Consider the following 13,270-nt stretch of genomic DNA (forward strand, 5'->3'; position numbering starts at 1 on the left):
TATATTGGATCTTTTTTTACCAAGAAACGCATATAAGTTGGTAGAATATTATAGCCAACTGAACGAATGGAACCTTTGAAGGAAAAGAAAATGAAAACAAATCAAGAATTGAAATAAAAACACCTGCGTTCATGAAGCTTCCTAAACTTTATTCTTTTCTTTTTAAGTGTATAAGATTCCAAAACTTTGGCCCTGCTTCTCAAGAGGGACCGGGTGATTTGCTTTTAGTTTCCAAAGCAATGATTTGTGGTTTGGTAGGAAACAAGAAGTAAAAGCGTTGTGTATATACTATGCATGAGAAGATAAAAACAGAGAAAAGGCTATATGCGAGAGGAAAGGGGTAATCTACTTGGGGGCCGCACATTCTTTAGCAACCCAGAACAGCAAAAGGTTCATTAACTTGGAAAAGAATATCCACGCCCATAAATGTGTTCTTCATACTCCAGTTTTCATGAAATTTAAAATATTGAAATTTTAAAATGTGGACCTGGTTGTGCCCAAAGCCTCTTTTATATGTCTTTCTCAGTAGGTGCGGTTGCAAATGTAATGCCCTAGTCTTACTGTTGGATTCTGGTTTTGTAATTATTTTAGGAGAATACAAATATATGGATGAACAAATGTGTCAGCAACACAACCTGTGAGAATTTAATGTATAATTTATTCACAGACAAACAGAAAAACCATCATTTTGGAGCAATTACATCATTTGTAGACAACAAACTTCTTCATAGGGTGCTTACACTTGCCACAAACTACCCCTCCTTCTCCTTGTTCTTTACCAGGGAGAGTGACATCAAAGTGACCACAGGGCTCAGGAAGAACAGATGGTTCAAGGGCATGTCTAAGTGCACCCAAGAACCCCAACTCTCCCACATTTTCACCCCACTTTGGAAACTTGTTTAAGCATTCCGTAAGATCCGGCCCTTCAAGTCTTACTATATCCTGCATCATGGAATCTGATCCTCTCCCTATTACTGCCCAATTCTTGTCATTGTCATCAGCATCTAGCAGTGCTGACGCCTCATCTAGAACATTGTCAGAACTATTCGCTGGCTTTCTTAGCCGGAGTTTTGATCTTCTTATACTTTCCAAACGAAGCCAGAAGAAATGTGTTTTCATGGGAGGCAATGCACTGCTTAGTTTTTTATAGCTAACTGTGGCTGAAATGTTCCTCATGTCTTGTTGGCTTGAGTTCCTCTTGCCAACATACACCATCTCAAGCTGCACTCCTGCGCTTTTGATAATCTCCATCTTGGCAGTGAATTCTACTATCCAGTCTATGCTGTCACTTCCATAGATGCAAATGTTTCTGCCTTCTTCTACCTGAAATCAATGCAATGTTATGAGCTTAAGCACACAAAAAAGGAAAAAAGATTAAGCCAATTAGTATATGGAAGAACACATAGTTTAAGACTCATACCCACTTAGTCAGCAAGGGGTCAATTTCATCCATCATAAATTGCAGTGTCCAATTCTGCTCTTGCAAAAGTTCTTCTTCTCTTGAAGCTGAAAAAGGGTATGCCTTTGGACCCCAGATAAATAGCAAGTCAATTGCATTTGAGTTTGTGACAGTCCCCTGTGAATCCAACACAACCATAACCGGCTCGTTTTTGTAGTTCCATGCTTCTTTTATAAATTTCACCACTGCTGAGTTAAGAAGCCAGGGTTGCCTTATTGAGAACCAAGGCAAAGAATTTGATAAGTATTCAAAAATTGTCTCTTCGGCATCAGTCCATTGATTGGAAACTGGAATGGGGACCCATACAATTCTATAACTGTCCTCTGCATTTTTTTTGTGAGGATGATTATGTGTTTGCTGAACCAGAAAGAGTGATCCCTCTATTGAAAGAAGCTCTGGCTTTGAGATCATGAGTATGACTACTTTGTTCTTCAGATCAGAGACACCTAGCTATTAACAAATCCAAGTGAGATTGTAAACCAGTAGAAATTACATTTGTAAGAAGGGTCAAAACAAGTTTCAATTTTGGCACTCTTAGATATGTAGTTCTGCCGAAAATAAGGGGATCAGACGAGGCAATACTTACTAATGGTACATTAGGCTGTTCTAGTTTTTAATATCATATTAGATGTACCATGGCTAAGTGGAGTAAGTAGCACAATTGGTACTTTTGCATCCCAATTTCTTAATTGTTTTATGTTTGATGGCATCTAGTACTTGGAATATTTAGAAGATACCCTCTGATCAGGATAGAATATTTAAACATGCCTTTGCTTGTGAGGAGCAATCCTTGAGTGGCAAGTCATCCCTCAAGGCAAATAACAAGCGAAGAACCTCTTGGTTGTCCACTTGGGTCTCCTTGAAGATATCCAACAGCTTCTGATATAGCTTTGTCTCTGCAAGTTATACCAAAAATGTCATGGTAAATGGCAAGTGCTGCAAGAGTATGTTCAATCCAGATATAAACATGACCGGTAACCTGTTTGTTGATGGCACACTTCCACCTGCTGTCTGAGGTCACTGTAAATGCTGCGCAGCTGATACACCAAACTTAAGAGCTCCCATGATGCAATTATTGTTGAATCTGAATACTTCAAATAGAAATAATTCCTTCATCAGTATAACAGTTTAAGGCAAATTCATTTGGTAGATGTTAAGTATATATCAGCATTTCAGGTAGCGTAAACGTAAGTTAGAACACAAATTCAAGCAGTTAAGCAAAGTAAATCTTGTAAACAATATTTAATCAGAAGTTCGGCATATTTTAATTGGCTGATCAAAGGGAAGGAACATGAACCTGCTCAGATTTCATGGCTGTTGGATCTGTGATTTGAGAAGAGCATATCAAGATGCCTCTAATGATCCAGTAAACAGCAATATAGATTTGAGACTTTGTAACAGCCTTTGTCTCATCATCCAGCTCCACATGTGAAAGCGGCAGTTTCTCAAACTTGATGATACACTTGGTTACATCCACTATTGCATTGACTAACAAACTCAAGGCCTTAAATCGAGGCTTTAAAGGACTCGAATCAGCAGGCAATTTCTTGAGCATTGCGACTGATATTGCCAAGGGGCTACTAGAGTACTGCTGCATTAGGAGCCTAAGTTCGCCATAACTTGCTACGAAAGATGTAAGTACTAATGCCACTTTGGCACCCCACTTATAATTTCCAAGCAAATCAAACAAAAACATTGTCCTTGCATGTAGACTTCCTTCATCGCAGCACTTGCAAAGTATCTGACATGTTAACAAATAGATCGAATTAACTGGCATCCTCCTGATGAATAAGAGAAAGATCGAGATAGAAGTTGAATTACCTCGTGCGAAATTTTACAGAAGGTCTGTCCGAGAGGCTCTTGTGATCCAAATTCCATCTTGCATACATGGGTTTTTTCAATGGCATCAAGAACCTGAAAGTAAGTGTGTGATGAGATGAAAAGCTTGGGATGGAAGGTCATGACGTTAATTACAAGTGTTCTACAGTTCATACATTTTTTAATTATAAAGAACACTAAAATGCTAGCGCAGTGCAGATCAATGGCTAATTAGATTATGATTAGAACAGATAAAACAAGTTGATTAAAAAAAAAAACAGATTAAAAAGTCATGACCTGCTATGTAGTGTGAGTGATGAACTAGGATGCTCCAAGGTGAAACCAGCAATACCCTTCTCCTTAAATCCATGATTTCTATTTTGTGATGAAACATATGCAGCATATTCTATATCATATCATTTCTACTTTGTGCTGAAACACGAAAGGAAAAGACAAAAAAAAGCTGAGAGTGACAATGTGTTAGAAATGAGCAATTACTTGGGATGTGCTAGTACAAAGCATGATGTCCTCCACTGCACAGAGCAACAGCTCAGAATCAAGATGACGGCCATCCGGATCGTGGCTAAGGAGTAGCTTCTTAATTAGAACTTCTTGTGATAAAGATGATACGGAATTTGGCAAGGTGTCACTTCCAATCAAATCCATGGTCAAAGTGATGGTGAACCAAGAGACAAGCAACGCATGAGTAAAATATTATGAGCTTCTCAGCTTTATGCAAACAAGAGAATGCACTTACTTAAATTTCCCTGAACATTTAGTTCTCACTGTTTGTGGTACAAAGCCTACAGTATTTTATTTTATTTTTCTTTCATATGTGAAGACCCTTTGAAAAAAGTTTATGTTCATGATTTTTTTGGACACCCGAATCAAATTCAAAGCCTTCCCCTTTTGCACTTTTTTTAAATTACTAATCTTGAAGAGGCAAGAGCTTCGCTTATTACAGAAAACAACCGAAAGTGGATCATCAGAACAGTAAGAAATGTGATTAGTGAAGTATTAGCTGTGTCTGGAAACAGCATCCCAGAAAGAAAAGGGCCTTCAGCCTTCTAGCTTTTTGGTGCCAAGGGAGTGAAAAACAAGCCCAATTATTTTTGGTCCCTGTAAATTTAATAAATATTGTATCAATTATTTGTGAAGCAAAAAAGGTACTTAAATGCAAAGGATTTGCTCCTCCAAGCAAGCTTCTGAGTTCGAGTCTTGACATTGATATAGTGTTCATGAATTTAATATATTATCACATCCCTCATTAGAAAAGACCCTTAAAAAAAAAAAAAAGATGACTTAAGTTTATCCAGCTTCAAAGGCAAATTAAATTAGTGCCATATTAGTTGGTGAAAAATGTATATGCCAAATTACAGTTTCACCTCCAAAGTCACTTCATTAGCACTATTGGCAGATATTGCTTTTTAAGCTTTAAGTATAAGCCCTTATTTGGCTTTTAAGTATTTTAACCTCAGTTACTTTGTAGTTGAACTTAGTGACCAAAAAAAAAAAAAAAAAAAATAGGGTCCAGAGATCCAATGCTGGAGGCCCCTTTACCCATTAATTACTAATCTAAAGAGATTTTGTCAGATTTTCAGTCTTTGATTTGAGATAACCGCTTTTGGTGCGAACTTTTTGCATTGTGTCTTCTACAAAAGATGAGAGGTGTCTCTCTCGTCCTAGTCCTTTGAAAATTGGTATTTGAGTTAGGATACATATTTTATTCCAGAAGAAAAACAATGAAGAATAGAAAAAAGTAACAAAAAATAAAATAAAATAAAAATTCAAAAATAATACTAGAATCATCAATTATTATCCTAACTTTTAATTATTGTTTATACCGTAAATAAACGGCCTATGACCACCGAACACGTGGACAGGATCGACATTGATCACAGAGTCCCTTCGGCATGGTCCTTACCGAAGCCATCTATCTTGGCCCTTATACCATTAGACACGTGTCACGCTCACAATCCATGTCCTGAGTCCCACATCGGAAATATGAGCACAGTGCACACCTCCCAAGGCCTATATAAGAAGACCCCTATCCCCAAAAGGAGGGGATCAGAACTAACGGTACGCTATCGATTGATCTGTCAGTTATCTTTACTAAAACCGTACTTACTAAAGCATCGGAGAGCCTTCGGCCGGTACCACACCGGTACCCCAAGGACTTACCGAACGTGACCTTTTGTAGGTACTCTCCCTTCTGCAGTAGAACATCTACCGAGGACAGTCACCTACCGAAGGCCTAAAATCACTAAGTTGACGAAATACGTGCAGAACCATTTTTTCGCATCAACAGTTTGGCGCCGTCTGTGGGAAATCGAAAAAATTATCTACCCACCATCTCCAAAACACATGGGGACTACTTCAGTACCCACGTTCTTGTCGGAAGAAGGCATACCGTTCGGAAGGCAGAGCGGAGCTAGCCCAGCGCTACCCCCATGCACTCCCTTTGGGAATGCCCCCGCAACCCAAACAACCTCCGAAGCCGAGCTGGCAGTCCAAATCGCGTCCCTACGGAAGGACATGGCGAGGCTTCAGGAGCACAACAACTTTCTTTCGTCCAAAGTGGACGAAACCCAGCAGCTGCTCCACCAGCAGCACACGCAGAACATCCAGACAACTCGCTCTTCCGAGAGCTTGCAGACCCCCTATAGGAAGAAGAAACGCAAGAAGGTAGCGAAGGCAACGCCCGCACCTTCCAAACAGTTGGTAGTTCCGGCACCTAGGGACCAGCCGCACATCCCCAAAAAGGTCTACTCCGATTGCCGACATCGGATTAACGACCGGGAACATCGGACTAACGATCGGGAGGAAGAGAGACAGAGGTCTCCGATCAGGATGAGCGCTCGACTAAGGGACTCACGGATGAAAGTCCTAGGGGACAAGTCACCTATTCGGAAAGTCAGAGGGCTGGGCCCCGTAGAGGAGTCGGAATACGAGTACATCCCGTCCGGGATGCAAACTTCCACCTACCGTTCGGCAACACATTCGCGGAACTCGGAGGTTAATCCACTAGACCTACAAAGGCGATCGGAAGACTACGATTCCGAGGAAATCCCTAGCCTAGACCCCGTTGTCCGACTCCTTTTTCAAAGAATCCAGAAAATGGAAAACGACAACGCCCGCTCCCAAGGACCGGAGTGGGGAAAGCTTCGGCCAGGACCATTTACCAGGCGCATCCGAGACTCTCGGCAGGATCGGGAAGGGCAGCAACTTCGTATTCTATACGGGAACGGAAGACCCCTTAACACACCTCCACTCATTTCAGTCCGCCATCGGATGCAAGGGCCTGAGCGATGAAGGGCAGTGCCTGCTATTCCCGTCCTCCTTTACCGGGGCAGCCCTGAACTGGTTCTACCGGTTGGAGCCAGAAACGGTAGACTCCTTCGACGAACTGAAGCAGATTTTCCTCAACCACTTCATGATCCAAACAGACCGTCTTTACTTTGCCGATGATCTGTACACGATTCGGCAAAGAGAGGACGAACCGCTGAGAGAATACGCGGCGCGCTTCAGTCACGAGTACTCAAGGTGTCCGAAAACAGACGATAGGGCAGCCTACGGCGCCTTTAAGAGTGGCATTCGGTCCTCGCATTTTCGATACCTAGTACACAGTAGCAACTGGCGCACGTACGACGAACTGATGAAGCAGGCGGCAATCCACGCCAAGGCCGAATATTTCAACTCGAAACCCGCTGCTTCGGCACCGCGAGGAGACGCTGAACCAAGTGCTTATCCGACAAAAGCGACACCCTACGAGAGAATCGACACATATTCGGCAGGTCATAAGAGAAAAGACGACTGCGCCGATCGAAGAGAACACTCGAAGAAAGGGAAAGGGCGGTATGGTCGCAACGACAACCGAGCGCCACTGTCGAATCGTGACCACGGCACTGAAGTCTTCACCCTGTTGAACATTACCTAAGAGGCCGTCCTGTTGAACGAACAGGAAATAATACCGAAGCCGAATGCCCGAAGACCCAATCGGCAAGACAACCGGGATACCGGTAAATTCTGCCGATACCATCAGCACAACATCCATAATACGGAAGACTGTATAAGCCTGAGAAAAATTGTCGAACGGTTGATCAGAGAGGGGAAGCTAGATCAGTACATCGCCCGGCAGCCAACGGCGCCGGTGCCGAATTCAATTCGGCAGATAAACATGATAAGCACTATTAGCGGTGGCCCCACCATCGCAGGAATGAGCAACCGGTCAATGAAGCAATATGTTCGTGCCGCGCAATTTCCTCAGGTATTCGGCATAGAGGTGAATCGGCACCAGGAAATCCTGAAAGTTTGTTGGGAACCAATCACATTCTGCGAAGAGGAGGAAGAGGGCATCCTCTATCCCCATGACGACCCGATGATCATCCGAGCAGAAATTGCCAACTACGACGTAGGAAGAGTGCTGATCGATACCGGGAGCTCGGTGAATGTGATTTTTTCCGAAACTTTCCGAGAGATGGGAATAAAGGACTGCCAGGTGAACCGGCAGTTGACACCTTTGTTAAGTTTCTCCGGAGACCTGGTCCAACCGATCGGTAGTGTAAAACTACCCATTACCTTCGGAACCGCGCCAAGGAAAACAACGGTATACGATCAATTCCTCATCGTTGACTGCCCGACGGCGTACAACGTCATAGTTGGACGGACGGCACTCACCAAGGTCAAGGAGCATCTTTCCCCCCACATGCTACTGATGAAGTTCCCAACCCCCTACGGCACAGGGGCTGTCCGAGGAAATCAGTTAAGCGCGCGGACTTGCTACGCCACGGCACTCAAGTCAACCTCTGTCTAAGTCCCCGACGAGACCATGTCTGTGCAGGAGATACCGAACGGTACGGGACCCGTTGACGACCCTAGGGATGAGTCCCCGACTTCACACACACAACCTGCCGAAGAACTGGAAACGATAACCCTGAGCGACGAGCAGCCCGATCGTCGGGTTAAAATCGGCACCAGACTCACCCCTAACCTCCGAGCGCAGTTTATAGACTTCTTACGGCACCATTCGGAGGTGTTCGCATGGTCTTACGAAGATATGCCCGGCATAGATCCTGAGATCATCAGCCATAAACTCAGCATTTCCCCCGCATATAAGCCTGTAAGACAGAAGCGCCGTTCATATGATACCGAACGATACGAAGCGATGCGCACTGAGGTTGACAAACTTCAAACCATCGGCTTTATCAGGGAGACTACGTATCCGGTATGGCTGGCAAACTCGGTGATGGTCCGGAAGGGTACAGGCGGGTGGCAAATGTGCCAAGACTATACCGATCTGAATAAGGCCTGCCCGAAGGACAGCTTCCCGTTGCCACGGATAGACCAGCTCGTGGACGCCACCGCCGGACACGAACTGCTGAGCTTCATGGACGCCTATTCTGGATACAATCAGATATTCATGCACCCCCCGATTGCGAACACACCGCCTTCATAACGGACAGGGGTTTGTACTGTTACAATGTCATGCCGTTCGGCCTGAAGAACGCGGGAGCAACATATCAAAGGCTCGTCAACAGAATTTTCGCCAAATACATCGGCAGCATCATGGAAGTTTACGTTGACGACATGCTAGTAAAAAGCAGAACTGCCGAAGAACACCTGCACAATTTATCAATCATGTTCGGCATACTGAAAGAGTACCGGATGAGGCTGAACCCGATGAAATGCGCATTCGGTGTATCTTCTGGGAAATTCCTCGGGTTCATGATTAGTCACAGAGGTATCGAAGCGAATCCTGAAAAAATAAAGGCAATCATCGACATGGAAAGACCGAAGACAACGAAGGACATTCAAAGCCTTACCGGACGCGTCGCGGCCTTGACTCGCTTCATCTCAAAGGCTACCGACAAATGTGTGCCGTTCTTTAAAGCCTTGAAAGGGGGCAAACAGAATATCATATGGACTGCCGAGTGTGATAAAGCGTTTCAAGACTTAAAGGACTACATGGGTAGAGCATCCCTCCTGTCAAAACCACTACCTGGGGAGATTCTCTATCTATACCTTTCGGTATCTAGCACTGCTGTCAGTTCGGTATTGATCCGAAAGCTAGAGAGGGCAGAGCTACCGATTTTTTATGTCAGCAAGGCACTCCAGAGTGCTGAACTTCGGTATCCCCCATTAGAGCAGCTTGCACTAGCCCTGGTAGTCTCGGCACGAAGACTTCGGCCATATTTCCAAGCGGGATCAAAGTTCTGACTAACCAACCGCTTTGGCAGGTGCTCCAAAAACCAGAGACTTCTGGCCGATTGATCAAGTGGGCGATCGAACTCAGAGAGTTCGATATACAATTCATGCCAAGACCCGCCGAAAAAGGTCAAGCCATTGCCGATTTCATCTCCGAGCTCACCCCATCAACAGCACAGCTGACACCCGAGCCGGTTACCGAAACCGGAACGCCAATGGAAGTAGACGCCGAACGGTTCGACACCTCAAATCCCGTATGGGTTCTGCACGTCGACGGCTCGGCAAACCAACAAGGATGCGGAGCAGGCTTGGTACTGACAACACCAGAGGGACTCAAGATCGAGTACGCCCTCCGATTCAACTTCCGAACCTCCAACAATGAAGCAGAATACGAGGCTCTCTTGGCCGGCCTTCGGTTAGCCAAGAGCATGAATGCAAAACAAATCAGGATTCACAGCGACTCCCAGCTCATTGTGAACCAGGTAACGGCAGACTTCGTGGCCAGAGACGCCTCCACGAACGCCTACCTTTCGTCCACCCACCAGCTGCTCCAAAGCTCCGAGCCTATGAGATCAAGCAGATCCCCATAAGCGAAAACAGCCACGCCGATGCATTGGCTCGGCTGGCTTCGGCAATCAATGATAAGGTCGGAAGAACGGTGCCGGTGGAGATTCTTGCTCGACCGAGCACGGTAACCTCTGAAACATGTACCGTACGGTACGAAGATACATGGATGCCTCCTATCTACTCGTACCTGACCAACGGCACCCTTCCAGAAGACAAAGCCCAGGCCCGAAAGCTTAGGTACCGATCGGCAAGGTACACCGTCATCAACGACGTCCTTTACAAACATGGCTACACAACTCCATATCTCAAATGCCTTACGGCAGAACAGGGGGACTACGTCCTTCGGGAGATCCATAATGGTGTGTGCGGCGACCATTCCGGGTCCCGGTCACTCGCCCACAAAACCTTTCGGCAGGGGTACTTTTGGCCGACCATGCACCAGGACGCTATCTCGCTAGATAAAAAGTGTGATAAATGCCAGCGTTTCGGCAGCATACCGCACATCCCTGCCGAACCTCTGACACCGATTGTGAGTCCTTGGCCTTTCGCACAATGGGGACTGGACCTAATCGGTCCAATGCCGCAGGGCAAAGGCCAGGTGAAATACGCGGTGGTTGCCGTTGACTACTTCACCAAATGGGTAGATGCCGAGCCTCTGGCAACCATAACGGCAGCAAGAGTGGAAGACTTTGTCTGGACTCACATTTATTGCCGGTTCGGTATCCCGTATGCAATCATTACCGATAACGGCAGGCAGTTCGATTGGGAACTCTTCAGGCAATTTTGCACCCGCCTGAAGATCAACTTGTTTTTCGCGTCACCAGCCCATCCCCAGTCAAACGGTCAGGTGGAAGCAATAAACAAAATCATCAAGAAACTACTGAAACGGCAGCTGGACAAAGCCAAAGGAGCCTGGCCAGAAAAGCTTTTCGAAGCACTCTGGGCCATTCGGACATCCTACCGAACGTCCACAGAAGAGACCCCTTTGTCTTTGGCTTTCGGTTCGGAGGCCGTGGTGCCCGTGGAAATCGGCGAACGTTCCTACCGAACGAAAACCTTCGCACCAAAGCCGAACGAAGAAGCACTTTCTCTGAGCCTCGATCTTCTTGAGGAGCACCGGGCACATGCCAACCTTCGGAATGAAGCCTATAAGCAACGTGTCTCTCGGTATTACGACTCCAGAGTCAGACACCGCTCATTCCGAATCGGAGACTGGGTCATACGGGAGGTATCCCTAGCAACTAAGGATGCCACGGAAGGAACCCTCGGACCTTCCTGGGAAGGACCCTATGAGATCATCGGTATCCTTCGATCGAGAACTTACCGCCTAAGAGACTCCAACGGTAAGACCCTCGGTCATCCTTGGAACGTGGAACATCTCAAATACTATTTCAAGTAACCTAGCCTACGGTAGGACAAAGTTGTAACCTAGCCTACGGCAGGACAAAGTTGTAACCGATTGAAATGTATATGCCCTTCGGCAGAAAATTAATAGAAAGCCTTCGGCACTATTATTTCAGAACATCTTTTTAAATCTCAACTAGCCCACGGCAGCCAATAATGGCGACTTCACGTTCTACGGCATCTTATTAGCCTACGACAATAAATGTTTTTCGAAATTATTACCCTACAGATTCCATCGGAACTTGTCAATTTCCAAATCCCTTTAAACGTTATACATCCTATACGGGGCCTTTCGACAATAGAACGATCGGCAATTGAAAGAAAATCAAATTGTTCAAACAGTGGAGACAAACATGCATTTAAATTAAAGATGCCCTCGGCATCAATGTGTTCGGTACATACAAAAACAAAAAACTAATACAATTATTACAAATAACAAGGCACTCAGGCTTCATCCGCGGCAGCGGCCTTGGCAGATCCGGAGCCTTCGGCGGCGTCCTCCCCCTCGTACTCTTCAATCATCTCCTCAGTTATCCCTTCCGGTAGAGGAGGAGGATCGGCGATAAAATTCAGGTTCAGCTTCTGCCCAGGGTTGTACCGTTTGAATCGGTACAACAGGTCCGCCATCTCCGAGCCCACCTCCTTATCCAGAAGGACAGTGAACTCTTCAGACGCACGGTACCCCTGGATCGCCGACCGAACGGTAGCCTCGATCTCCGCAGCTTTGGCCCGTTCCGATTCCACCAAGGCCACCTGCACCACAGCCTTCGCCCGTTCCGACTCTCCCAAAGCCGCCTGCACCGCGTCTTGGGAAGCCTCGGCATCCTTCGTTGCCTCCAGCGCCGCCTCCAAGAGACCCTTCATCTCCTCCACTGCCGTACGGCAGATTCTTTCTCCTTCACCAGGAAGGCGTGCTCCTGGAGCACTTTGTCGGCCTCGGCAACCTTGGCCCTGCCGTCTTCGTACGCCTTCTTGGCGCGCTCGGCAGCAGCTATGGCCCGCTTGACGCAGAGCCACATGTCCATAGACGCCTGCAAAAAAAAAGGGGGGGGTTCAGAAGCATACTCCACTTACAAAAATAAAACGACGAGGGAAGAGAAAAAAAATAAAACACCTGAAGCCGGAAGGCGCGTCCGGCCTCCTCCCGAAGAAACTTCTTCGGCAGCTCGTCGATCTTCGGCAGCTCGTCGATCTCCGGCAGCTCCATCTGAGAGCCGAGGATCATGTGGTTGACGAACTGCACCGTCTTCGCGGGGCAGGCGATCGTGACGGCTTCGGATGGACCGTCCTCGTCCTCCACCGCGAGGACGGCCTTGGGTACCTCCGATTACCGGGGGCATTTGGGGACCGCCTCAGCCTCCAGGTCGACCGTCTCTGGCCGCTTACCGGCCGCCTTGGAGGTGGCAGCTTCGGCGTCCCGATGCCTCGGAGCGCCGACTTCCTCAGCAGGGCGCCTCGGAAGAGGCTCGGCGTCAAGCTGCCGAAGATGCTCAGCGAGGGTCTGATCCTCCGGATCCGCCACAGCCTGCCCAACGGAAGCTGCCTCAGGCTGTTTCTTCTTTTTCTTGCCCTTCAGGCCCATCATCAGGCGCCTCCTGGAGGACTCATTCATTTTCTTCGCCTCAGCAGCCTTCCTTGCGTCCGTCACTGGTCAAAAGAATTTGGTCAGTCAGCAAGCCAAAGGCCAAAAAAAAAAAAAAAAAAAAAAAAGGAGAAGGAACGGTATACTTACTCTCGGCAGGGTTAACAAGGCCGGCTCTGATGAGGTTGCCGGTGAAGAGGAAGCATGGATAAACTCGCTCGGCAGCGGGTACTCTC

At 46.6% G+C, this 13,270-nt stretch overlaps 1 protein-coding gene across 1 annotated transcript; it reads right to left on the reverse strand.

The window, feature by feature from the left end:
- Nucleotides 621-3,943, reverse strand: LOC18788437 (protein SIEVE ELEMENT OCCLUSION C). Its single transcript, XM_020555588.1, has 7 exons — nt 3,776-3,943; nt 3,281-3,373; nt 2,757-3,200; nt 2,439-2,550; nt 2,228-2,355; nt 1,421-1,909; nt 621-1,323 (listed from the first exon to the last, which is right to left on the reverse strand). The coding sequence occupies exons 1-7, from the start codon at nt 3,941-3,943 to the stop codon at nt 703-705; spliced, it is 2,055 nt and encodes a 684-aa protein (XP_020411177.1). The 3' UTR covers nt 621-702.

This window comes from Prunus persica, chromosome G1 (genome assembly GCF_000346465.2).
Source record: "Prunus persica cultivar Lovell chromosome G1, Prunus_persica_NCBIv2, whole genome shotgun sequence".
NCBI lineage: Eukaryota > Viridiplantae > Streptophyta > Magnoliopsida > Rosales > Rosaceae > Prunus > Prunus persica.